This window comes from Cyclopterus lumpus, chromosome 23 (assembly GCF_009769545.1).
Source record: "Cyclopterus lumpus isolate fCycLum1 chromosome 23, fCycLum1.pri, whole genome shotgun sequence".
NCBI classification, from domain to species: Eukaryota; Metazoa; Chordata; class Actinopteri; order Perciformes; family Cyclopteridae; genus Cyclopterus; species Cyclopterus lumpus.
This window is the reverse complement of record NC_046988.1, coordinates 4712899-4739970: the sequence shown is the minus strand read 5'-3', so window position 1 is coordinate 4739970 and position 27072 is coordinate 4712899. Positions and strand designations below refer to the sequence as shown.

The 27072-nt window shown below is 45.9% G+C and overlaps 2 protein-coding genes and 1 long non-coding RNA gene across 5 annotated transcripts in view; 2 read left to right on the top strand and 1 right to left on the bottom strand.

The window, feature by feature from the left end:
- The first annotated feature begins 920 nt into the window (after positions 1-920).
- etv6 (ETS variant transcription factor 6) lies at positions 921-23643 on the top strand. 3 transcript variants are annotated; one of them, XM_034525762.1, is made up of 8 exons: positions 921-1318; positions 4273-4399; positions 16346-16510; positions 19229-19363; positions 20979-21581; positions 22003-22145; positions 22877-22977; positions 23167-23643. In XM_034525762.1, exons 1-8 carry the CDS (start codon positions 1289-1291, stop codon positions 23267-23269), a joined length of 1407 nt encoding a protein of 468 aa, XP_034381653.1. In that variant the 5' UTR covers positions 921-1288; the 3' UTR covers positions 23270-23643. The 3 variants fall into 3 exon arrangements, with proteins under 3 accessions (XP_034381653.1, XP_034381651.1, XP_034381654.1); XM_034525760.1 differs by having other exon boundaries at positions 947-1318; positions 4270-4399; XM_034525763.1 differs by lacking the exon at positions 4273-4399 and having other exon boundaries at positions 947-1318.
- LOC117725904 lies at positions 13412-16450 on the bottom strand. Its single transcript, XR_004608949.1, has 2 exons — positions 16340-16450; positions 13412-14430 (listed from the first exon to the last, which is right to left on the bottom strand). It is a non-coding gene; the product is annotated as an uncharacterized LOC117725904 (long non-coding RNA).
- Positions 23644-24832: 1189 nt separating the features above from the next.
- Positions 24833-27072, top strand: part of LOC117725903 (chemokine-like protein TAFA-2) — a 48680-nt gene continuing 46440 nt past the window's right edge. Inside the window, exon 1 of the mRNA XM_034525764.1 lies at positions 24833-25076. The gene's annotated coding sequence lies outside the window, so the exon portion shown is untranslated. The remainder of the gene's footprint in view (positions 25077-27072) is intronic.

Here is a 27072-nt window from a genome sequence, read left to right as displayed (position 1 = left end):
TGTAAGTTGTGTCTGTTAGTTGTGTCTATAAGTTGTGTCTGTAAGTTGTGTCTGTTAGTTGTGTCTGTAAGTTGTGTCTGTTATTTGTGTCTGTAAGTTGTGTCTGTTAGTTGTGTCTGTTAGTTGTGTCTGTTAGTTGTGTCTGTAAGTTGTGTCTGTTAGTTGTGTCTGTTAGTTGTGTCTGTTAGTTGTGTCTGTAAGTTGTGTCTGTTAGTTGTGTCTGTTAGTTGTGTCTGTTAGTTGTGTCTGTTAGTTGTGTCTGTAAGTTGTGTCTGTAAGTTGTGTCTGTTAGTTGTGTCTGTAAGTTGTGTCTGTTATTTGTGTCTGTTAGTTGTGTCTATAAGTTGTGTCTGTAAGTTGTGTCTGTTAGTTGTGTCTGTAAGTTGTGTCTGTTTTTTGTGTCTGTAAGTTGTGTCTGTTAGTTGTGTCTGTTAGTTGTGTCTGTTAGTTGTGTCTGTAAGTTGTGTCTGTTAGTTGTGTCTGTTAGTTGTGTCTGTTAGTTGTGTCTGTTAGTTGTGTCTGTAAGTTGTGTCTGTTAGTTGTGTCTGTAAGTTGTGTCTGTTAGTTGTGTCTGTAAGTTGTGTCTGTTAGTTGTGTCTGTTAGTTGTGTCTGTTAGTTGTGTCTGTAAGTTGTGTCTGTTAGTTGTGTCTGTAAGTTGTGTCTGTAAGTTGTGTCTGTTAGTTGTGTCTGTTAGTTGTGTCTGTTAGTTGTGTCTGTTAGTTGTGTGTGCGCAGCTGCGACCTGCTGCGATTTCCTGCTTCGGGTTTCCCTTTAAAAGGGGGCACGGCTCAATGCTGGGAATTCACGTCATTTCGCCGTTTTACACACATCCAGATCAATGAGAGAGAGAGAGGGGGGGAGGCAAAGAGAGAGAGAGAGAAAGGGGGTGGGGGAGAGAGAGAGAGGCAAAGAGAGAGAGAACGCGCGCAAGAGAAAAGGAGCGAGCGAGAAAGGGAGAGAGAGCGCGTGCGAGAAAGAGAGAGAGAGAGAGGAAAAGAGAGAGAGAGACTTGCTCTTCCAGGAAGGGGCTATTAACCAGCACGCTGCCGACGTATGAAGGGAAAACACACGCAGACAAAAGAAGTTTTCACCCCGACAGCCGCGCTATGGAGCCGGCCAGCAGATAAAAGAAAAAGAAAGAAAAGAAAAAGAAGGCTATGTGACTAAAAACTAAACTAAAACCCGAACAACTTCTCCCACAACAACACGCCGAGCAGTCGGGAGACGGAGCTAAAAGAGGGCACAACGGAAAAGTGGAAGGAGACGGAGAGAAGTTGACGGGAGATAATGTCTGAATCCTCCTGCGCTGCGAACAAGGTAACGCCGTCCGCTTTGTTTCCTTTGACACTTTCCGCTCGGGGGTTCGAGCCCCTCACAGTCAACCCCGGTTTTTTTTTTTTTACAACGTCTCCCCTTCTCAACAAACGGGTAGCCGCGAGCTGCAGCGCCATTCAGTTGAGGCGCGTTTGTTTTGCTAGTCATCTGTTGCTCGCGGCTCCACGCTTTGTGTGTGTGCGTGTGTGTGCGTGTGTGTGTGTGTGTGTGTGTGTGTGTGTGTGTGTGTGTGTGTGTAGTTCGCCTCCACTCCTGCTGATGGGAAGAAGTCGTGACTGCCTGTCTATGCGCGTTTCGGAGAGGCGTCTCGTGCGGCCACACGCGGAACAGTGGGGATAAAAGAGGGGCTGTTAGAGTCCGTGTTGGACAGGCCTCCAGGTTACCACACACAGGGGACACTCTCACGGGGTAGGAGCAACACAGTGTGCTGCAACTGGAGCCACCACATAGACAACATCAAGGGAAAGGGTCACTCTAGTTTTTACAGTGAGTGGATGGCCAACTTTTGGTTCATTTAATTAATTATCATTTATTGAGCAAAAAAATAAAAAAATAAAATAAAATCCAAACATGTGTCCCTGATGTAAGAATGTGCTCATTTTCTTTGTCTTTAAAAAACAATTAAATTTATATTGTGGCTTTTAGGGGGGCCGCTGATCGGACTTGGGGGTCGTGGTGTGTCGTTATGCGTTTGAGGTGTTGTAATCTAAGTGATCAATCAGTCATGAAAATAATCTATAAGCACAGCCCTGGGAAGAGGGAAGATTGTGAGCAATTAGAGTCAGTGGGGATCGGCACAGACTTGCTGTGAGTCCAAATAGGAACTAGACACACACACACACACACACACACACACACACGCAAAAAAAATCATTATCTTTTAATTGTTTCCATCGTGCTCTTAAGCAAAAGAGGCAAATATTCACAGATTCGTGGCTTGTCCAATGTGAGGATTTTAGGGATGTTGGTCAAAAGAAGCAAGTTGCAGTGACAGGCGTTTTTTCTTTTGACCGTTTGTTGATCAATTAGTGGACAGGTTAGTTGATTTAATGGTAATCGCAGCCCTGACAGAACCAGTATAGAAATATTATTTTGGAAGTCACTGTCAGCCTCCATGCAAGCTGTTCATTGACAGTTTTATATGGCCTTTTGTTAATGATGGATGCTTTCTGATCCGTCTCCGGACGATTGCAGTTGCGTGCTGGAAAACGATCATCATTTCACTCTGAGAAGTTTCCCGCCAGGACTCCCCGTCACCTTAGTACTGCGGCCCAGTTCTGTCACAAATAGCTTCTCTGCAGCGTTCCTCTCATAAGCTTAGTCCCGACTGCCCTCGTCACCTTTCACTAACCCAACCTTTTTCTAGACAAGTGGATTCGTAGAGGGTGGATGCGAGAGAAGCAGTCGCCTCTGAGTGGAGGAAATGGAAGCCTGACAGAAATTCCTGGTGCATACAGTTGGTGTGCAGGTCTCGGAGTGGCTGGGTGGTGACAGCCGGCTGAAACTGGAGGGAGAAGCAGCAACAACAAAAAAAGAGCTTCATTTCCTCAAGAAACTAAAGTGGCCTCATGCTCTTCCCTCATTTGTAGGGAAAGGAAACCAGTCCATAGAAAGACCGCGAACTGGAAAATCTCCCGATTCAATGAGTGTTCGATAGCAGCGCTAGAAGGTCTGAACGTCTCAGAGTATCCTGAGAGGAATGCAGCTAACAATTGTTCCCTGCATGTTTTTTTTTAAAGAATTGATTATTGGCGTATTCTTATACAGTGGTCTAAATATAGTGAAAATACCTGTCGCAATGTTCCAGAGCCACGGAGTGAAATATTTAAATGGCTGGTTGTCAACAGTCCAAAATCCAATAAGATCGTGCACGTGTATGTGTGCACGTGTGTGTTTGCTTTGGGCCAGTCCTGGAGATGGAACAGGTGTTTATGTGGCAAAGAGAATTGGGAAACCGGGAATTCACAAAGTGCTACAATAACTTCTACTTGCTGCTGCCACATCTGTCCTGCACTGACCCATTAAGAGAAGCGACTGTATCAAAATATAGATCCACAGTGTATACTTGCCACCCTGATGTGAAACATCTGGAAGAAACAACTCTAATATCTGCTATTTCTCTTCTACATTTATATAAAATGGCACAGAAAGATGCAAATGAAGGTCACGTCTCAGAATAGTTTATTCTCTGTGACAAAACCCCAAAATGTTCGTCCAGATATAAAATCAAATTAAAAAAAAAAAAAAAAAATTCCTGATAATAAAACATGGGCCTTTGGATATTGGCGATACCGAATATCGATCTGATAGCAGTGTTGAATAAATTAGCTATGTACCTCACTGTGTGGAAGTGACTGGGATCATTATGTTATGTGTAAGGCAACATCAGGCTTGACTTAAACGTTGCTTTCTAAACTAAATGTAACTGATAAACACATAGATATAAATAATGGTATCCATACCAGATCGGCCCATTGTCACCGATACTCGTTCCAGCTATTTGAGTCATTTTTACCGATCTAAGCTCCTGGAAATTGTGATGGAAATGTTTCAATATTTTCAGACATCTTATCGAGCAACTGATTGATGGCCAAAATCTATCTGTGTTTCTGAGCCACTAATGCATCTCGAAGATGCACAGATGGCCAACTTCGACAGAGCATATATTGGTTTAGGACTTTGCTGCACCACAGAGCAACACACCCTAAAGCATGTGTGACATTCTGGATATGTGCGTCCCCAGAATGGGTCCATGCGGCATGACCGTTCATCAGAAACAGGGACTCCTCTGTGCGCCGACGGGGCCGAGGCTCGTCGGTGTAGTGTGTTGCACGGCGAGGTGACGGCGAGTTGGCGTGGGGCTGTTTGGGTTCAGGGCCGGTGCGTCGTGGAGCTTTGTGAGCCATGCTTTGTGTCTCTGTGTCTATTCATAGCAGGAGAGGAGCTCTTTCAGTCCTTCCGCGAACCCGCTGCCAAACTCCACTTCCTCCCCCGTCCATGCTCCCGCCGCGAGGCCAGCCAGCCGAATGGAGGACGAGCCTGCCAGGCTGCCTGCGCACCTGCGTGAGTCACACACACACACACACACACACACACACACACACACACACACACACACACACACACAGATGAGCAGTGACTCCTACACGCATTGATCAATATATATATATATATATAATGTCCCCAGTGTGTTTAGCATCTTGCGCTGTAAATGTTTCAGTTTGGTTGCATTTGTAATCTGGGAAGACAGATTTTGTTGTATTTGTCTCCTCCCAGAAATTACAAGCCAATCAACCTGTGTGGGTGGGGACTGTGTCACAGACTTCTGCAAGTGGTGCTATCAAAAAGCAACAGACACGGAATAGCCGGTGTTATCATGCAACATAAATAAATACATATGTTCCGAGATATCACTTTAATAGTTAAAACCCATCCCCTGCAATTAGGACAACATATTACATCACAAGACATGCCTATTAGCTCTGCATGAGTCATGCTGGACCTGTCAGCTGGGAGGCGTTGAAGCAGATCCGGGGTCAGACGTCTTTACCGTACACACTAGAACCGCTGGACCGGAACTGACAAATCTATTGCACTGGAACAACCAACAGTTACACAACAGTCAGGTACAGATACATGACAGCGGATGAACACGAAGTGGAATGATGACAAACTGATCAGGAAGAGGAAAGGTTTAAGAAGAGGGGGGCGGGATTCAATTGGAGCAGGATTAAGAACGTTGTAGTTGGAAAGCCAATCAGGACGTCCTTGAGCCTCCTTAAATTCATCCCCAAGGTGAACTAGGCCCTGCTAGCAACTGCGCCACGAATAATTCAAGGACGGCAAAAATAAACGCGATGAAATGTTCCCCATTGTGGAATAAAATCAGGTCTGAAGTGCCTCCCACATCTCAGTTTGCGTCATTGATTCATAAAGGATGGGTGCTTGATTTTCCTGTTGAAAAGAAAGTGAGCCAATCACAGCTTGGTGGGCGGGGTTAAGTCATCTTCCTGTTCCGCAGCTTGAAAACTAGTGACAGAAAATGTATCGACGCAACTGTGCATTACAGCCAGAGTGACTCTTTAAACTTGTCACTTTTGAAAGAAGAACATAATAACATCAGGAAAAGTTAAATTCATAACCAATACACTTTTTCACTGATACAACCTTACTTGGTCTGGTATGTGATAGTATGTTTTATGTTACTGTATATTTTCTTACGTAATAGTTTACATGCAAACATGTATCGTGATACATATCATATTGCTAGATTGTTGCCAATGCACAGCCCTAGCAGCTAATCGCTTGGTAGATATTGTTGTAAAACTGACATTTCTAAGTTGGTTGGCTGATGTGAGGCCTCTTTTCTACTTGTGCTACAGTGAGAGCCTTTGCCGTTTACCCAAAGTTGTCGAAGCAAAAAATTGCATGGTCGAAATGTGCCAACAAAGAAAAAGTCTGCACAGTATTTTGCAGACCAGACCAGTTCACAGGCTCACTGGAAGTCATGTGGCTTATATTTAGAAGCACCAGTTGTCTATTTATCGTCTACTTTGAATCAGAACGAACCAAAGGTCTAGTGGCAAAGGCCACCTTTCCGCGGGTAAAAAGCAATTGTAGGTGTTAGATTAACCTGAGGTGGTCAGATGTGACACTTCCTGAACTCTGTGGAGTTAAATGAACCAAGAGAGAAAACAAACAGTCTTCAGGTGAGGCAGTAAAGGAAAACTCTTTAGAGCATATTTTTTTCCACATTGCAACGCTGGTGCACTTGGGTGGATTTGCATTGGCTCACTGTTGCTCAACCAATCGTGGAGCAGGCGGGGCTGGAGCTGTGCCAAGAGATAGGCTCAATGTTCAAAGAGCAACCCTGGGCTGCTTTGTCCATGCGTCCGTCAATATTTAACCAGTTTATTTCTTTTTCGTGCAAGTGTGAAGTTCAGGGCTTTTGTGGGGGCGCTCGGCAGGGCGGCTGCACAGGCCGAGGCTGCATAAGACGTACAGGAAACTCCCTCGGCCCACTTCCCTATTTGCATTGTTGCAAAAAAAGGAAGAGCGCTCAACAGGTCCGCGTTGAGTTTCCTGTGGAGTAAACCGATGGGTCAGTTCACATCCGCAGACATGTGGAAGTCCTTCTTTGTTTTAATCAGATTGCAAACGCAGTTCCTCACACAGTCGTGACTCTTGCACATCTGCGGTTGAGGAAACTGTCACTTCTTTTTTTTCTCCCCTCGTCTTTTGTTTAGTTTACGGCTGCTGCTGGTCGGGACTCTCAGACAGACATCAACATGTCTTAGTCACGGAGCGCGGAGTCTTAAACACCTCTGCTCGTCCTTTCTCCTCCTGCCTATCTAAACACACATGTGCTGGAAAACAAGCCGTCCATTAACCCCCACACTCGGAGGGAGTTCTGTCCTGAAAGGGGGGGAGGAAGAGAGCAGCAGCAGGAGGAGGAGGAGGAGGAGGAGGAGGAGGAGGAGGAGAGGGGGGAAGACAGAAAGAAAAAGAATGAGGGAGGAAATTGCAGTGTGGGCAGAAATCCGCCTTCTCCATTTCCTGGGGAGGAAGTGGATTAGATCGGGGAGAGTCACAGCCTGCTCCTCACACTAAAGAATGCTACTGGGCTCGATTTTAACCCTTTCAGCCAGACATCACACGACAAAGCCCTAACCTTGTAAAAAATATATTTGGAATAAATGGTCTTCTTTTGTAATCGCTCCCTGTGATATATTTGTATTCATGTTTTTTTTATTCACGTCTGTGCAAGCTGAATTGCATTTGGGAGCATTGTAATTCCATATGAAAGAGGGAGGCATCATTCTGAGCCGTGCTTGTCACTCAGTATAGTAGTGTACCAGTAGCTGTGTAGACCAGAGAGCATAGGAGTCTTTGCTATTGTTAATTATTTATCCGGATCATTTTCTTGTTGGCGTGTTTGCTTGTGATTCTTTGTGAAGTACGTTTCTACTTCAGAGTTTTATGGAAGAATTCGTTAACTATCTGCTTTTTAATGATTATGCATTATGTGCTTGTTCGCAGTCTTGCCAAGAGTTGGATGAGCAAATCCAAACTACTCTTGTATATCTTCCATGTAAGGAGCCAGTGCCAGTTAGCTTAGCTTAGCACAGAGACTGGAAACCAAGGGAAATGGCTAGCCTTGCTCCGTCCAAAGATAACACAATCTGCCTACCAGCACCTCTAGGGCTCACTAATCCACATGCAACGTCTTGTTTGTTTTGGTGTCTTCCAGGAGTCTGCGCTGGTTGCCTGACAGGCAAGAATCCAAGAAATAGTCCAGCACATAATCTGCCGGTTCTGGCTGATTGTTTTTACCTCTGGTCAGAGCCAGTCGAGCCGTTCAACCACGTTTCCAGTCTTTATGCTAAGTGTCATATTCAGCATACAGACATGGGAGGTATCAATCCTCTTGGCAAACACGTAATTTGTGGATTTTGATTTTTTAATTGAACTTTGTTTTATTTTTTTAAATAATGCATATATGCGTATACCTAATATGGACCATAACTTTAGCTCAAGAGGGTACTCCTAGAAATAGACTGTAGTGTTAGGCCGGTAACACAACTTTGAACTGGTGTTAAAATGGTTTAGAAACAAACATAATATCACGTTAACCTCGTTGTCATATTGCTTCATACTAATGCAACGGATCGCTTATTGTAGGATACTTTTTCAATTTCCAGAACGTGTCTTGAATGCTATTTAGGCTCAGCCAGTTGCAATCATTTAGTTGGAGCTTGTTAAGTAGACCGGCAAAATGTATCACAAAATCACACAATTGTGACTTGTTAATCCCATTAAGTCCCCATTAAACATTAAACTCATCCAGGAATCATCCAGTGTGTTAGTCAGCGAGAAGACAACCGTACAGCTTGAAGCAGCAAGCGGAGGAGCGCTGTCAACCGCCCGTGATGATTTGTTTGTTTGTGTGTCAAACACTAAAAAGGCCTGGGAGGGATTTCGCCTACCGCGCACAACAAAGCTGCGCTGACATAAACCTACTGAACTGGATTCGTCGGGTTTGAATTCGATCGCAATCCAGGAGACATCGCTCGACGTGGCTCCCACGTACTCGTGAGCATGACGCAACTGTCAGTGGGAAAACACTGAATTATTTAAAGGTTTGAAAAAAATAAAAAATAACTGCGTTATTTAACCATAAACATGCATAAGATACAAAGAAGAGTGGACATATCTTACTGGATGATTTAAAAGATCGTGTGTGTGTACAGCTGGCTTTGCACTATGCATGCCTTTGCGAGTGGGTGGATGAGTGTGAGTGAATCTTGTGTCTTTGTGCAGAGGTAGTGTAGGTGTGTGTACTGTATGAGAAAGTACGTTTGTGTTACTGTCCAGGACTACAACCCCCCCCCCCCCCCCCCCCCCACTCCACTCCACACGCTGCCTATGGTCTCTGTCTTTTTGTGGTATATTACCCATTTTACTGTGTGGGGGGGGGGAATTGGTGTTATAAAGTGTGTGTGTGTGTTGTTTTTTTTTTTTATGTTGTGTGTTTGGTCTTTCTGAGGGGAAATTTCCTGCCCATGGAAGCAGCTCTTGTCCTCAGGAATTTCCTGAGTGGGCAGACGGCGCTTCCTGAATAAATGTTGTTGTTTTTGTTGTGTGTGTGTGTGTGTGTGTGTGTGTGTGTGTGTGTGTGTGTGTGTGTGTGTGTGTGTGTGTGTGTGTGTGTGTGTGTGTGTGTGTGTGTGTGTGTGTGTGTGTGTGTGTGTGTGTGTGTGTGTGTGTGTGTGTGTGTGTGTGTGTGTGTGTGTGTGTGTGTGTGTGTGTGTGTGTGTGTGTGTGTGTGTGTGTGTGTGTGTGTGTGTGTGTGTGTGTGTGTGTGTGTGTGTGTGTGTGTGTGTGTGTGTGTGTGTGTGTGTGTGTGTGTGTGTGTGTGTGTGTGTGTGTGTGTGTGTGTGTGTGTGTGTGTGTGTGTGTGTGTGTGTGTGTGTGTGTGTGTGTGTGTGTGTGTGTTCAAACTCCCTCTCTTTTCCCTTCTGAAAGGGAAACTGTTCTCACATGCCGGCGAGTAAGCTAAGCACAGCCCCCTTCTCTCTTCCTGTTCGTGACACACTCCACATGGCGCTTCTTTACTCTAAACGTCACAATAAAAACACACTTGTATTAATGGTTGATTTAAGGCTTTAATAGGAAAAGTCCCAGTTGGAGATGTGCTCAAACCTAAAACAGCTGGAGCTGAGATATCCTCACTTCTATTGCCTAATATGGCCCATTATCCAAAACCACTGGATCCTACTATTCCCATAATGCAACACTCTCTCAATCAAACTTCAGTTCCATACTACTTGCAATTCAGTATACATCATATTATTTTACATTACAGGGCAGGTGATATGATACAATAAATATCGCAGTCAAATTACCGTGACTTGTAAGTTGCTAATGACGAGTTGAACCAGCGGAGTTCCCCTTTAGTTGACAGGTGATTCTGGGAAATGCCGCGTCGAAACCCAACCAAATTGAAAATTTACCAAATATAGATGGAGACAATATTCCGAGATGAGGATATGGTTTCCAACCTTCAGTGAAAGCCCTTGTGAAAACATGGTAATAAATGACATTAATCAGTGACCAATGGTGGAAAGGTCAAGACGGCTAACTGAAAACAGATTTCCACTGCATAACATTTGTTCATGCGTTAGGTTTACTTCTAAAAACTATTTCAATGTGATAAGCGGTTTGATTGACCTCCGTACAAGTTGGAGACATATGCAACCCAGGATGAGAGTGGATATGAAACACCGGCATGGAAGCTTTGCAGTAGGAGTGATCACCTAAGTGTTACACAGCTCGAAAAGCTCACTTCCTCCACATGGAAAGAAAAGGAGTACAGTATATGGGTGTGTGTCAAATGTCTTTGAAGCTTCTGCATTCTCCCCCCCCCCCCCCCCCCCCGCCCCCCCCAAGAGAAAAAAAAAATGTGGCTCCCGAACAAAAGGAAGAGTGGCAGTTGACGCTGAATTCAGGAACTAACCTACAAGAGCCGGTCTGCTCCTGTACTAAACAACAAGCTATCAAAAACAGGTCGCGCTACTTCCTGGTCGTAAAAGTTCCGCCTGATTGATGATCGGTTTTATATTTGTTTTGACTGGACGGAGTCCAGGTTTAGTAAACGGGGATGGGCACTTACATGTCGGTGGAGGAAGCGGAGGATGACTATGAGAGAAGGGCTGGGCTGGGTGTGTGCGTGTGTGCGGAGGAGGATTTTCCCCTGCCGCTAACACCTGACAGGCAATCAATGTATAGATACACTCAAAGCGTCGGGAGGAGATGAAGAGCATGAGCATTGACTGTGGAGATGTGTAGCTCGCATACCCACATGTCCCCGAGTCAGGGTGTCAGAAGGTCATGGTCAGCCTTCTTCCTCCTCCTCCTCTGTCTGGAGAAAAAAATGTTTTTCTTGATTGAGATAGTAAGACCAATATCCGCCTACTTCTGCTTCGGGAGAAGAGGCAAACATTTACTGAGGAACTGAGTGACTAAGGAGCTTTGAGTTTTGAGAGCAAAGTCCCAGCCGAACCGATGCAACCCTGCATTTTTGTGTCAGGCTCAGCTGAAATCCTCCGTCTTACATTATCATACGTATCACTTGTGGTTTTTCAACAGAAAACAATATCTTGAGAATTTTCTGATTTGAGTGACTCAAAACACAGCATGTGTGCAGGAAGGAAACACTCAGAAATGTGTGACACACTAGGAAATCTGAAGACATTTTATTTGTATTTTTGTAATTATTATACATTACATTTGGTAAGCATTACTTGTTATGCTACAAAGCTATAGAAAATACAAGTTCAATTAACTATTCTTTTCTAAAAAAAAAAAAAAAAAAGAAGTTTTCCTCCATGGTTCATTTTCTAATTGAATATGCAGCTGAAACTGAGATCTTGGCATCCGCTTGTAGATACTTGTCTCATTCATCAGCCATTGGTAACAAAAACTTTAAATGGCTAATTACAATAGAGAACTATAGTTAAAAACAGTCTGTTGAGGGGCTGTAGATCCATTCAGGGAGCTCCACAGAAGTAAAGCTAGTCAGGAGGCCGCTTTGTGTCTAAATGGAGGTGTGTCTTGAGCTTCACCACTAAAATACAGTGAATGGGATAGATCTTGTGACGGTTCTGCCCGGTTGCCTTTGAAAGTATAAAAGTCCCGTGCTTGTTGGACCCATTCGCCTCCCCATCCCTCCCCATTCGTCTTCCTCCCGGTCTAACACGACGCCACTAGCTCTGGCTGTTGCATATGGAGGAGGCATTGTGTGTGTCCCACCAAGACGGGGGATCCTAATCGTCTTGCCATTAGCATTGTTTCCGTGCCACCGCCACGTAAATGCACGGGTAACAGACTGTTGTCATTTCATGGATTTCTCTGAGCTCACGTAGTAAGTTGACATTAGCTCCTGTGCTAATCAGAACAAAGCAACAGAACCAAACCTAAAATCAATCAGAGCGGCGGCAAAACGACCAGTTCCCGATCAGAAACGGACAGCGGGGAATCGACCGTGTCTCTTCATCACCTTTGCTGAGCTTGGACACTATGACCCTTTTGTAAAATGGGACATGCTGGAGGGGGTTACACTCGCAAGTCACTTATTTTTGTCAGTCGAAGTATCAGGAGGCAGTCGGGTGAGAGGGCTATAAGGAGCAGCAGTGTGAATGTTGGTGCTAAACTGTGAGTGTGGACGGGACCTCTGCGCTCCACAGCAAGACGGACCTCATTAACTCGTCTGGCTGCGAGGGGAAGTTGAGGGCTTCTGTACCGCAACAACGAAACAAGATACCAGTGATCTCATCCGCCTCTTCTCTTCATTCATCCCGAGCGCTTATGAGTTGCCTTGGCAACGTGTGTGTGTGTGTGTGTGTGTGTGTGTGTGCGTGTGCGTGTGCGCGTGTGCGCGGCGTGCGGGGGCCTGAGAAACCACAAAGTGAAAATGATGTGTCATCAGAGAGGATTAGGAGCCCACGGTTTAGTCGAGGGCTTTGGATCCTGCTGCTGTCGTGGTGCTTGAAGGTTTTAGTCAATGTAAACACACACAATACTCAGCAACGCGCACGCACATATTCACTCTCATGAACGCCGTGAATCCAAGATGCATTCGACAGAGGCAGACTGATGACGAGGAAATTGATTTCCTTCCTGTAACCTGCGACACGTCTGTAAAAGATTCTCTGACCAAAAACATCCGAAAGGACACATTTATCAGTGTGTGAATGTGTCGAGGGACCAAGGCGCTCTCTGTTCTCCTCTCACTCCCCGTCTATTTTCCTTTTCCTCCTCTAAGTAAGCGAAAGGATGTTTCTGTCTCGCTGGTTGCACAGAAGGCTGTCCGTCTTTTAACAATTTTTTGTATTTTACAATCAGTTTTTGTCTACATCGCACGGATGTGAGATTCAAAGTAAGGACCCCGAAACTTACAACTTAAATGCGTCTCTTTCTTCCAGCTGAGATCAGATGAGATCAGCGTTGACGCAGCTGCAAATACACCTCTGTGATTTACCTGCAACCGTGACAGTTTTGGCAGCTCGCTGAGCAACGTTGGCGTTGGAAGACAAAGACACACGTCAACGGAGAGAGGAAAGGAATGGCGACGTTTTGTTGCTCACTGAAGTCATCTTAGCGTGACGAGTACAGGGTTAAATATTATTGTACAAGTCTCGTTCTGATCCACATTTGGATCCGGCTACCATGAACCATGCTGCAGTAAATACTTAAAGCACCCGACACCAATGAAATCAGCTTTTTGACGCGCTGTATGAACGGCTGCAGCCGTGGCTTTAAAGTGAGCAGCGTGGCAGCAGAACAGTCGGCAGAGCACCGCCCGGTTACGCACACCACTGTTGCATGTATGTTGGTATGGAAGAATGCAGTACTCTGAACAAGCTTGCCTGCTTCGCTTCACACATTGGTCACATCTCAGAGAAGGTATGCAGTCACAAGAATCAGATATGAGCAAGAACATTCAGGGCAGCGCATGAATGTCCCACTCTGTGAACTTCACTTGAGCACCGGCCAAGTATCCGTTTTCGCTTCCTGTTTGACTTTCCGTCCTCTTTTTGCGTCTCCGTTTGGTCGGCTCGCGCTGCTGCTCTCATCGCTCTTTCCTTTCCGTTTTTCTTGTCTCCGTCTCGCTGTCTGTTAACGCACCTCCCGGCGTCGCTCTCTAACCTTACCGCAGGAAGTTTCCTGTTCAGAAACGGAGCCCACGCTGGATTGCTTCCTGCCAAAGTGCGTTGTGGGACATGTTTGTTTGGGCCCCCTTCTTCCTCCTCCTCCTCCCTTTCTGCTCCCCTTGTTGCTTCCTCCTTCGGGCTCTGTGCAGATGGCTGAGGCCGGCAGACCGGATCTCGGAGGGGTTTTGGCAGAGCAGCACCACTCTCCGGCTCTGGAGAGAGAGCATACCGCAGCCGTGACCCCGCGACCTGGGCTTCGCTGCTGCCCGCCCCGGCCTCCAGTCAGCCACCAGAGACAAAACGTACAGCTGGCGCATTCAGTGCAGATGGCAGCTTGATCCAATATTGATATAGGGTCAATGATGTAGTATGAGTATTCCAGTACATCCGACATCCATCCTTGTTATGTAGTCCAGTTAAATGTAACATGCAATCATTTGTAGAAGCTGCAAAAGGGACACATTTTATGTTTTAAAAAAAACAACATAATTCATAGATTTTCTGGGAATATTTCAATGCGTTCTTTTACGACTGGTGTTTTTCTTTTATTATTGATTAAAGTCACCTATACTGCTTTAATCATACGGATCAGAAGGATTTACATAAAGCATAGGGGCTAGAGTTACCGTAGCCTAGATATGATTTTTTACTGTGGCCAAGAAGCCAATCCCAGTAAGAAGTATGAAGAAAGACCGTTCCTTATCTGCCCACCACCCGCTCCTGTTGTTGTGAAACACCTGTATCCCGCTCGCTGACACTTTCTTAGGACGTCTGTTGACAAGCTGAGGGTCAGAGCTTGACGGGTTGTAAGCTGTGCTTCAGATAACCGAGGCCTTCCCGGGCTTATCGGCAGCGTTCGTGCCGCCATGTGAATGTAGAGGACTGGAAGGGAAGGGGAGAAATGGGAATCTATATTGATTGCTCTCTGTGAAAACTTCCTCTGTTTGACGGGGGGGGGGGTGTGGCTGAAAGCGAGGCACACGGTTCCCATTACTTGTCTGACGGTGACATTGGCGGCCCAAGATAACAGCTGTCCGACTCCCAGAGGAAGTGTTTGAGGCCGAGCGATAAGTGTATGAAACGAGTAGTTATGCTCCGTGTGGGTGTCACGGATGCTCTGGTGTGTGTGTGTGTGTGTGTGTGTGTGTGTGTGCGTGTGTCTGTGAGTGTGTGTGTCCATCTGTGTAAACCAGGATAAACAAGGGTCACATGTTTTGGGTGTATAATGCTAAAATGTAAACCATGTTATGTCAGAGTTTGAGGACATTTCATAAATAGTCTCAGTGGTTGAAAATACATCTCGTAATCAAATCGTATCAATCCAGATGAACTTCTGTTCTAACTCCATTAAAAAAAAAAAAATTAAAAAAAAAGGCAATTGGTCGAAGGAGAAAGTTAATACAAGCAGGCTTGGGGAGTAATGCAATACAGGGACGGCGTTTACGCAATAAAGATACAAAAGGGCGTCATCAGATTACAGATGTATTTAGTGCAAATGAGGATTATTAGCAGGATTACAAATGTATAATACATTTGAACATGGAGAACAAGATAGTGCCGTGAACACATTACAACACTTCCCCACGCGAGCCTCTGACGTTGGGAGGTTGTCGCAGAGCGGGATGGTTTGCACACATTACAGTTCACCAATATTATTGTCAGTCCTCCAAGGTTTAGGTTGGCCCTTCCACACCACGAATGAATGAAATAAAATGTAATCGCCATTTCTGTTTTTTATTTGGATTTTGATCAGGTTCCCTTTTCTGCTATCTGACACGTGTGTGTGTGTGTGTGTGTGTGTGTGTGTGTGTGTGTGTGTGTGTGTGTGTGTGTGTGTGTGTGTGTGTGTGTGTGTGTGTGTGTGTGTGTGTGTGTGTGTGTGTGTGTGTGTGTGTGTGTGTGTGTGTGTGTGTGTGTGTGTGTGTGTGTGTGTGTGTGTGTGTGTGTGTGTGTGTGTGTGTGTGTGTGTGTGTGTGATTATTTCTGCACTCGCAGCTGATCTGAGAAATGTGTTGATACCCATTCTGCACAACACTCAAGTTGAGCTTTTTCCTTCCTGATTTTTCTGAATTTTATTTTCTCAGTGATGCCTCCTAAGTCCTTGTTGGTCACCGGCGCAGATGTTTTACACTGTTCCCATGGCAGTGAAAGAAACATGTCAGAGTGTGAGGGAGGGAGAAAAAGTAAAGATAGCATCATTGCTGTTTCCTCGGCTGTCTTTCCCTCCATGTGTCCTTGTCCATTTATACACAAACTAATAAACTGGCCTGACTGCACAGATCATAACAGATCAAAGAGAATAACAGTCAGACTCTCTTTCTCATATCCCCCCTCCCCTTTATTTTTTATCCGTGTGATTCTTCTGTTTTCTTCCCCCTTAACCTATCATCTTATCTTTTTTTTTCTAACCTCCTCTCCCTTTCTGACTCTGTCTCCTCCTTCATCTTTTTTGTGTGTTCTTTATCTCTGCTGCCGTTCCCGTAATCACTCCCTCCTTTTGGCTTTTATCTCCACTTCCTCAATATCCTTTTTACTGCCTCTGCCTCCTTCCTTCCTCTCCCCCTCCCCCTTTCCTCTCTCCCCTCCACCCTCCCCTCCCCTCCTTCCTGCCTTTCCTTCTTTTCTTCCGTCCTCCCCCCACCGACCCCCGTCCTTCTTTACCCTTCTCCGCTGAGCTCGTCCTTCTTTTCTTCCTTCCTTTCCCCCATCCCCTCTGCTTTGTTGCTTCTTTACCAAAACCCTGGTCTCATCTCCCTTTCCTCCATCATTCTTCCTTCCCCTCCCCACCCACCTCCAGGTTTGCAGCCGGTCTTCTGGAGCAGGGAGGACGTGGCCCAGTGGCTGCGATGGGCTGAGAAGGAGTTCGCCCTTCGTCCGATCACCAGTGGCTCCTTCCAAATGAACGGCAAAGCCCTGCTGCTGCTGACCAAGGAGGACTTCCGCTACCGATCACCCCACTCTGGTACTTGCCTTATTTCCACCTGCTCATGCATTTTGGGGAGATTACAGTGGTGTAGCCGGAAAGCCCGAGACATCAGTGAAAAGTTTTACAGATGAGTCACTTTCACAGATTGCATTAGATGGTTCTTCCAGTCCTGGAGCAGTACCGAGACTGGAAAACAGGAGTTACCAACTGGGGAGAAAATGCAGCTTTACATCATGGAAACAGAAAGATCATGGAAAATAAGTCCTTCTTGTAAGGATAAAAAGTAACACCTAACGGTCACATTGAAAGGGGATAGTTTGGGGCGAAGCGTTTGATAAACAAACATCTAGGATCACAACAAAATGTCCCTGATGTCTGTGACCACTGGGTCCGCCGGAGCCCTTTGTGGTTACGACCATAATTATAGTTTATTTCTACATGAAAACCTGTGACAATGTAGCTTTACAATCAATGTGTTTTGCAGCAAAACTACAGCCTTGAAAACAAATCAATAGAGTGGAGGGAAGGCAGCAGTGGAGGGAGGCAGCTGTCGCAGCGAGGCTTCTGGGGGGAGGAAGTAGGGGACGGTTCATCAGGAAGTGCAAAACCAACCTCAACTGTCTCCCCGGCAACGCTAGCTGCCGGGCGCATGAACATAATGCTAAATAAGTCAACCGATTTCCTTTGCAGGCTTTTGGGGATTTCTGTTTGGACGTGAATCCAGATTCACAGTCTGATTGTGTGTCCTTACACAAGACGCGGTGCTGCGTGGGTCATAGGAGTGGGATGAAATGAGCCATCAGCGTTGTGAAATATTAAGATGAGAAAGGATAAACCCTCCACAGCCGGGGAAAAAAAAAAAAAAAGTCAAGTGTGGGAGTTGTACATGGAGGACTAAAATGTATGCATAATCAATGCTGAAATAAACAGGCACATAAAAGAATTGATGAATAAACGGATGAAACCGAACCAACTGGTCACAGGATCGATTCTGCGCCTTATAAAGCTGAGTTTCATGCTGCTCGCTGCAAGATCTCTTTGTATGGATGAATACAACAAATCGTTTTAGACTCGCAAACATCTATTAATAAGCATTTAAATATGTATTTTATTATATTATTTATGTATTTAATTCAGATTATATTTATTTTATTTAACACTAAAAGTACTCATTTATTTCAGCGTTTATTTATGTATTTTATTTGAACACTGATTCATTCTATAAGTCATTAGTCCTCCGTAGAACCAATCAGGAAGTAAGCTTGGTTCAGTTTATGGTTCCTCCAATGTGCTCCTTTACATTGTACTACATGTTGTGATGGATAAACGGGAGCTATAGAGAGCAGCTGACAGCTGTAGTCAGGCTTGCGTTTCCATTTCAACTCTGCAAAAATGTTCACTTCCTGTTAAGAAATTGTGGTTTTCGGGAGGGTGGGGGGGTTGGAAAACGTGATTCATCATCGCAGGTTTTATTATTTGTCTTCAGTCGTCTCTCAATGTGACACTGAGATCGTTTAGTTGTAAAACGGTTGTATGCATCAGCATCTGTGGACGCTATGATAACATTATTTCCAAACGTAGGGTGTGGAGAGATAAAGCCGACAGCGATTGATTACATTTTAATATGAGTTAGTCAGTGACATCAGTAGAAAAAGTCATTTTCGGGAACCGAGCAAGTTATTTGGCTGGTGATGTGTCTGTTTCCTCCTTTAGGGGATTGTAAGAGTGCAGTTCCCATCAGTCCCTCATATTTTCCTTTTGTAGAAGCCCTAAGAATAACACTTATTTTGTTCTTCCCCTGGAATGTCTTAACCTCACAATAAGCCACACAGTCTGTGGAGCGTCGTTACAGCTACATGTTTGGACTTGAACACTTTTAATGGGAGAAATGTGAAGCCACAAAAGGGTTTGTGAGGAGATCAGCTGTGACGAACTGTCAGATGACACCTTCTGCTGTTTTCTTTAAAGTCTTTGTCACCGTGAGTCACGAGGACTTTTAGACAACACCTGAAGTCTAAAACTGGCGCTCATGCGATCCTGAACCGAAGCACACCTTCAAGCATCAGGAAGCGAGAACTGAAAGGTGTGCGTGTGTGTGTGTGTGCACCATCACTTCCTTTATGAGAATCATTTCCTTGTTATGGTAATCCTTGAAAAAGGTCCTTCAGGCTATGTGCGATGGCAGCCTTTGTTAAAATCAGTTATTCTTTCACCGTGTAAGTGTTTTCCGTTCCGTTGGCGGGAGAAGAGGCGTCGTCGTCGGCGTGGAGGCAAAACAAACGTCTGTTAATGATTCAGCGGGCTTCCTGCTGGCGGCTGTGTGCCTGGTGTCATCACTACTGTATGAGCACTTCAAGGAGAATGCCGGGGTCATACAGAGCTACGGCCCGTTTAATTGCGTCAACGTCCAGTTCACGTTGGCCCGCTAAGTAGCAGCGCCTGGTGTAGAAACGCACACATCCGTAAGCTGTGCACTCGCCGGGTCTCCAGAGCAGGAGTTGGGATATCTCGGAAAGTTTTTTTTCTTCTAATAATAAGTCTTGAGTTGCCATAAAGCCCCCTCTCCTGAAATGTCATTCCTAACATGCCGTCTGTCCCCTCGGAGGCTCTTCCATTATTGCTCAAGCTCCCAGTTGCCTGGAAAGCAGAGAAAAGAAGAAGAAGAAGAACCTGATTCTGCGGATGACGTCAACGCTACTTTCTCATTTCACGCAGGCTGCCTAGGGTAACCTCTGACCTCTTACATCTCTGCAGGGGACGTCCTGTACGAGCTGCTGCAGCACATCCTGAAGCAGAGGAAGCCCCACGTCTTTTACCCGTCGGCCTACTTCCCCGGGAACTCCTTCCACTCGCTGCCTGAAAGCGCTGCGCAGCACCTGAAGCTTGAAGGTCAGTCCCCTAAAACCGCATTACCCATAACCCCACGCTAAAGGATGGAATGAATGCTATCTAAAAATCCTTGTGATCGACTCCCCCTCCAGCATCTGTGAGACTTTTTCAGCTGCGTGTAGCAGCCATGTTAATAAAGAAGGGGAAATAATAAAAAGGATATAATTATTATATTACTTATACTATCGCACAGTGTTTATTGTTGTGCACCAATCACCAAGCCAATTTCCTTGTATGTGCAAACACACTTGGCAATAAACAATTTCATCCTGCAGATATTTATATCTTTGTGACATTATACATATGCGCAATTGCCCAACTGTCATCTACAATCAATACATATTGTACTTCATGACAATAGCAGATACTGTGATCACCTTTTCTCAAGTAAAAACATCTAGATTTTAAAATTAGTCTATTTAAAAGGATGTAGTGTTTAGGTTAATGTTTCAGTCATTTTTGACCCGCCTATAGAAAGTAAGAGAGTAATGCAGGAATGAGAGCTGTTGGAGTTCGTACATGTCTGCTCATGTGACAGTGATGTCATTTGTTTATAGTCGAGCGTGAGCTTTTTACATCAAAGTGGGGTTCATTTGTGAAGAACTAAGCCTGTAAGTGTCATGAACCTTTTGCCACAGAGCCTATTCTCTGCAATAATACAAAACATCAAATGGAAAAATCTCGTGTCGGTATAGGGAGGCTAATTTGTGCTACATCATTGTGTCGCTATGAAGAACTGATGCTACTTGTTTAAGACTATAATTACATGTTCCAAATATAAACTTAGAGCTGAGTGTTCATACCAATTACACTCTGGGCTATTATTTATTTTTATTAGAGGTGGCATCCGTGTTTGTTGTCATCAAGGAAGTGATGGTCCTGTTGAGCGTAATACCTGAGTGTGTTTTCCGGCTGTGACCCAGCAACAATCGGACGGGTTGGATTAGGATGGCAGTAAAACCTGCTCCACGAGGAAATGCTGCTTTGTTTAAACACAGCGCAGATTCCCCGCTCCGGTGGCTGGACGCAAGCCTGCTGCTTCATGTCACTCCTGTCTTCCTTGTTTCCAACCACTTTGTACATTTGGTTTTTTTTGTGCCACGACGGAATCAAAGCAAAAAATCCCACCACTTCTGACACAAACCAGAGAACTTCTACTGAAACTCTTCAAAAAATAGTCTAATTAGCCTCACTGCGGGATATTGGGGACACCTAGTGGTCTTTCTCAGTGTGAAGCCAGAATACAGGGAAACCAGCCTCCAACAGTAATAAGCACCTTTGCAGTGGCGACACATTACTGCTCAAGTTGTAAAATCTCTAAACGACTGAGAACGATGAAAAGCGACAATGTGCACGCTCTGCTCCTGCTTCTCTGCTACTTTGAACAGACCCAAGCGGAGACGGGCTTCTCACGACTTGAGATTCGGCCAAACTACTGTGAACATCCTTTTAAAGCAAGACCAAGTAGAGCAACGTGTCTTGTTTGAGAAGCTGGAACCATCAGATGTTCTGAATTTCATATTATAACAAAAATGATGGTGTTGGCTCTATTTTAATCAAACGCACTGTGATTTAGCTGTACATTGCTCACATATTGTCTCTTTTGTAACCACAGAAACGGTACGGCGGGCACCGCGAGGTTCAGAGCCGCTCCCCCAGCATCCACCCACCATCGAGCTGCGGCACCGCTCCCGCTCCCCCCACAACCCGACCGTCAGACGCTCCCCTCCGGAGCCCAACCTCCCCCGCGCCGCCAACGAGGACCACCTCCAGACCTTTTCCCAGCTGCCCGACAGCAACCACCACCTGTCCGAGGAGATGTACCCGCTGTCGGTGTCCCCGGCCGCGGCCAACGGCCGCTGTGCGACACCCCGAGACGCCCCCTGCCCGGGCAGCCCCGGGGGCCAGGAGGCAGGCCCTCCTCGCGTCATCCAGCTCATGCCCAGCGCCATCATGAACCCCCTGCTCCTCAGCCCGAGCAGGAGCGGCGGGGGCACCATGGACTTCAGGCACAGTCGCGGCGGACCCCAGTCTCAGGCGACGCTGGAGAACGGGCGCGAGGGGAAAGTCCACAGCCACCACCATCAGATGACACTGTCCCAGCAGCAGCAGCAGCATCTACTGCTGCAGCAGCAGGAGGAGGCACTCTACAGGAACCACGTCATCATGCCCGTGTCTCCTCCAGAAGAGCCACAGATACCCATCGGACGGATAGCAGGTAACACTTAGCCCTCTCAAGGTCAAAGGTCGATGCTAGTTAAATGGACCTGTAACTTGTATGGCGTTTTTTCTAGTCTTCCGACCACTCAAAGCTCTTTAACGCCACATGACATCATTCACCCATTCACACACTGATGGGAGGAGCTGAGGTTCTACCTGCACATCAGCAGTAACTAACATTCACACACATTCATACACCGCAGTCACAGCTACGGGAGCAATTTTGGGGTTAAGTGTCTTGCCCAAGGACACATCGACATGGGCTAGCACCGATCCTCCGATTGAAGGACGACCCTGCTCACCACTGAGCCACAGTCGCCCCTTACTTAGTTACTCGTCTCGTCCCTTTTGCAACTGTCTGAGCATCACAACACAAAACCCATCCATCTCATGCACACTCCCCCTGTGTTTCCCTGCAGACTGCAGGCTGCTGTGGGACTACGTCTACCAGCTCCTGTCAGACAGCAGGTACGAGAACTACATCCGCTGGGAGGATACAGAGAGCAAAGTCTTCCGCATCATGGACCCTAACGGCCTGGCCAGGCTCTGGGGAAATCACAAGGTAAACAAACAAACAAACAAACACACACGCACGCACACTCAGCGGGCTCCAGGTGTGCTGCTGTTGTTGTCTGTGACCAGACTGCAGGTGGCTCAGTGAGCAGTGCACGTTCCAAGTCGTCCACTCCAAGACAGCTTAAAGTAGGGACGCCCCGATCGATGGGCCTCTGACTACTCAAGAGTACATGTGTGTAAAGCTGAGAGGCACAACAGCATGTGTCGTCCACCTCGTTCACCGGCCAATGGCTGCACGGCTGCTGACTCAGGTGTGACCGCACAGTCCCGCTCGGCTAAATGACTAACGGTGAACACACACGGAGGTTGCACGATTACATTAGGATGCGTTCAAGAGCTGTTTGGTAAAAAACAACACAAAAAAAACATGTGTTCAAATGTAATCTTGTAAAATGTAATGAAATTTAAATAAGTACAGGAGATAGTGTGACTTGTATAACTTCCTAACACTAGAAGCTTATGATACTAAATTGAAATAGCTAATTAGAACTATTAAACAAAAATATAATAATTTATTTCCTAATCATTTGAGTTGTGTTTTTAAGGAATTAACAACAATAGAATAGCAGTTTACAATAAAGAATACAGAAACCTTGGGCCCTGACTTATTGTTTTGCTTTTCCGTGTGCTGGATGGTGCAACAGCCTGCTTCCACAACACCTTCACGAGGTGATGGTGAGATGTCGGATGTGACTCTCTTTCTTTTTCCTCTCACAGAACCGGACCAACATGACGTACGAGAAGATGTCGCGAGCACTGAGACACTACTACAAACTGAACATTATCAGGAAGGAGCCCGGACAAAGACTTCTATTCAGGTATATCCACTCAAAGACGCCTTTCTAAACCAAGTTGGACACACTGCTCGTGACATTTTTGGAATCTGTTCCACTGCAGACGTGTGTATATATATATATATATATATATATATATATATATATATATATATATATATATATATATATTTATTTATTTATTTTTTTTAATGAATGTGTCACGTTCACCAGGTTCATGAAGACTCCCGACGAGATAATGAACGGACAGACGGACCGGCTGGAGCACCTGGAATCCGACACAGACGAACAAATCTACATCAAAGAGGAGTGCTGAGGAACTCTGGGAAAAGGAGTCTGTGAACTACTTCCTACTACTACAGCCGCTGGATGCCTTTCAGAAGCAGCCGGAACAATCGTCGCTGAATCTAGAGCGCGTGGACGTTCGCTCGCGTCTGTTCCTCGCAGACGGACATGAAACCTCTCTCTCTCTCTCTCTCTCTCTCTCTCTCTCCTTAGGATGATGTTTTCCTAAAGTAAAAAAAAAAAATTTAAAAACAGCATCAGTTGTTGTGCTTTTGGACGGAGCTGAAAAGACTTTCTAAGTGTTCCCTTTTGTTTCTGAATGAACTGCAAAAGCCAATCACTTTGTGCTTATGTCACTTTGATGATTTTATGTTGTCTCCTCACATGCATTATACTGGAGATTTGCTGTTTGTAAAAAGGAAATTGTGTGTGTGTGTGTGTGTGTGTGTGTGTGTGTGTGTGGCTGGAATGTTTTCACCATGGAATAAACATTTTTGATCAAACCGACTTCTCTTAGTTCTCCTTCAGTCTGAACATGAATCACCTTTTCCTGGCGCGGCTTCCTGTTTCTCTGCAGGTCAGTGATGTCCGGTGAAGTACGTCCACGTGTCCACGTGATGGCAGTACCGGACCTCTTTTCCTTTGTTGTTGGTGAGAGCGCAGCAGCGGAGGCTTCTGTCTCCTCCAAAGGGCCATTTACAGGATTACATGTTGCACTTCATCATATGGCTGCAGCTTTACGGGAGATGGCAGAAGTGATCGGATGTTGGCCTTTTGTGAATGTCTCAGTGGGAAATTATCACAGTTATCAATTCTTCATCTCAATTATTAATCAAATGTGATTCATGACTTATTAATTGCCATTTCAGTGCAGTAATTCTCTAATTGGAGTCCTGGCAGCGGAGCTTTGCTACATTAGTTTTGCCTTACACTTCCTAAATTAGTAATTGTCTTTAGTCTTGTGACACAATCTGAATCATTCTGTTTAGTGAATTCCTCTTCTACAAATGTCCAAATGAGCCTGGGCGTATATTACTACTACTACTACTAATAATAATAATAATAACGCAGATTGTTGTCTTGGGAATATCATGACGTCAGTTTGTGCTGTTCCATATTTAATTACAGCATGATTGATTATCACATGAACGCGTCCTCTTTTTCCCGACCTGTGCACGTGACGTCCAAGTGAACAGGTGACATCCACATAATGACGCGCGCGCGCTTCACGGTAATCCGGATACTGTAACGCGTTTGCGGCGGAGGTATAGCGGCGGTGCGCCGTGCGCTCCGGGGTCTCCATAAAAGTTAGTGCGCGCAGAGCGGAGCTGTCAGACTGGGGAGAGACGCGGCGGAGCGAAGACTGCGGACTGAAAGTGATCGATCGGGATCGATCCCACTTGGACACGTTCTTACACTCGACCAGTGCGCGGTGGTACCGTCCGGTGAGGAGGACGCGGAGGGGGGGGGATGGAGTGTCCGCCGCCGAGGGCGCACCAGCAGGACGCACTTAAAGCGTGTTTCTGGACCACTACGGAATAAAGACACACGGGGGGGAGGGAGGGGGGGTGTTTGGATGCAGGAGAATCTCGGCTGTGCGGCGGATGAGATGCCAACGCTGCCGAAGAAGGAGACTCGTGTCTGATTCTGACAAGGCGGTTTGAATTCATCCGGGAAGAAGAAAGAAGAAGAAATAAATAAAAAAAAGGCACCACTCCCGGTTTTTATTCAGGACGCAAATGTCTCCACATCACAGACTCGGCACTGGATTGTAGCAGCAGCCCCACGGATGGTTTGAGAGGGCGTAAAGGTGCGGGAAGGGAGTGGGACTATTACAGGTAAGAGCCATCCACGGGACCCCGACGCTCGTTTCCTCTTTCGGGGGCTGGAGGAGTTCCCTCCGCCGGCTCGGGTGCGCACAGAAACCCACTGGGGCCCCGCGAGGGTTTTATTATAGACCGCATCCATACGGAACCAGGTCTGAAGCTGGTACCATCAATAAGTGTCGGTTTAAATAGCTCTCCTCATTCTCTTGAGGTTTACATTTATACTTTTCATTTGTATTCTTCTATCTGTGACTGGTTCCTAAAATGCACGTCTTAAGACAGGAGAGCATTGGCGCAACTTTGCTCCACTAACACGCATCGGATGTGTTTTCTTGCACACGGCGCAGTGATGCTTCATACTTGTTTCCAGTGTGTCACTTGTGTGTGTGTTACTTTCATTGTGTTTTACTGCATAGCGTTACACAGGTGTGTACAAATGCATGATTTAGTTTTTCACAATCATGAGCTCTTTGAAACATGGAAGCAGAGAAACTAAAGAAATGTCTCTTTATACCTTAAGATCTACTTGTTAGTCTTCAGTGAAGCTCCACAGAACCGACGCTGGATGCGTAACCCTCAGTCGGTGTAACTCATTGTCATAGTGACGTCTCGATATGACCTGGACCGAGACTAATGTCAGCCACCTGAAGCCAATCAGTGAGTCCTCTGATGATGAAATACAGTGACACCGCTGCAGGAGGTGTGTGTGTGTGTGTGTGTGTGTGTGTGTGTGGGGGGGGGGGGGGGGGGGGGTCCAGTGGCTTCCTCCTCCGCCTGCAGACACACACACACACACACACACGCACCCACTAATGTTTTTCATTTGCTGAGTACTGGGATGGTACAGGTGGAGCTGCTCAAAGACCCCCCCCCCCCCCCCCCCCCCCTCACTGCGTTAGTTACATCATCAGACTTAGTTGAGAATAAACTTTGTCTACTTCCTTCCTCCTCACCTTTCCGCTGCCCTTTAAGTTTAACACCGCAAAGGGCCCATGTCATAAACGGTTGGACCAATTAAGGTACACCCATGAGAACATTGGTGCCTTAGAAAGAAAGTCACTCTGAATTAAACAAACGGTAAAAAACTCCAATCGCTGCTTCTCACGCGGCCACTCTTCACTAACTGGTGTATGACGAGAAGTTTGTGAAGCAGAACTTTTCCTTTCTTTGTTACCATATTAATAATCTCATGACTCCTCAGCATCATCTCGAGGCCTTTTGAACCCCCTAGTCTGGGAACTGTATGAATAGTCACAAACAACCGCAATGTAAAGTATAATATCCATCCCAGTACCTTGACTGGTAATAGAGTACATGACTCTCACTGGAATCAAGGGTATATTCTTGTACTCTGCACACAGCAGAAGGATTCAGCAAATCGCACATGACGTCATCTGGCAGCTCCTTCCTGCGAGCTGGCAGCCCAGTCGGGCCCCAGTTAGCTGGAGGCACGAGCAGCGGCTCCTCCACCGTGGATGACCGGGTTTGGATCTCCGTGGCGCCTGGCTCGGGTCAGACCGGTTCCCCCCCCTCCAGCTGGGCGACCCGGTGCCGGCTGTCTTGCCAGCGCCGGAGGATCAGCCAATGTCACCTTTTTTTCTTTTTTTGTTTGTTGGCGGGTCGCGTGACCTCGTCCTTGCGCTGCCTCGCCATTGATCCAAAGCCATGACACCGAGGCGCCACGGTCCGCTGCTGCGCGCCAACAAGGTCGACTTAGCGAACAGCTGGCACGTGCAACACGACCGTTTTTGAATCAGTCTTTGCGGTGGCTAAATTAATTCTTTAATGAATTAACATTTTTCACAATACTTTTTTGGACCTACATTCACAAATCAGTGCTTTGGAAAGTCTACGATAGTTAACTTATTGTATGAAGCTCTGTAACTGAAGCTAATGAAGGAAATAAGATGTGTAATAGCATACTGTAACGTATCTATAATCTGACACAAAGGGGCTTTTTTAAAAACATTTAATAAACTCTGTTAATACAAAGTCAACACATGCACTA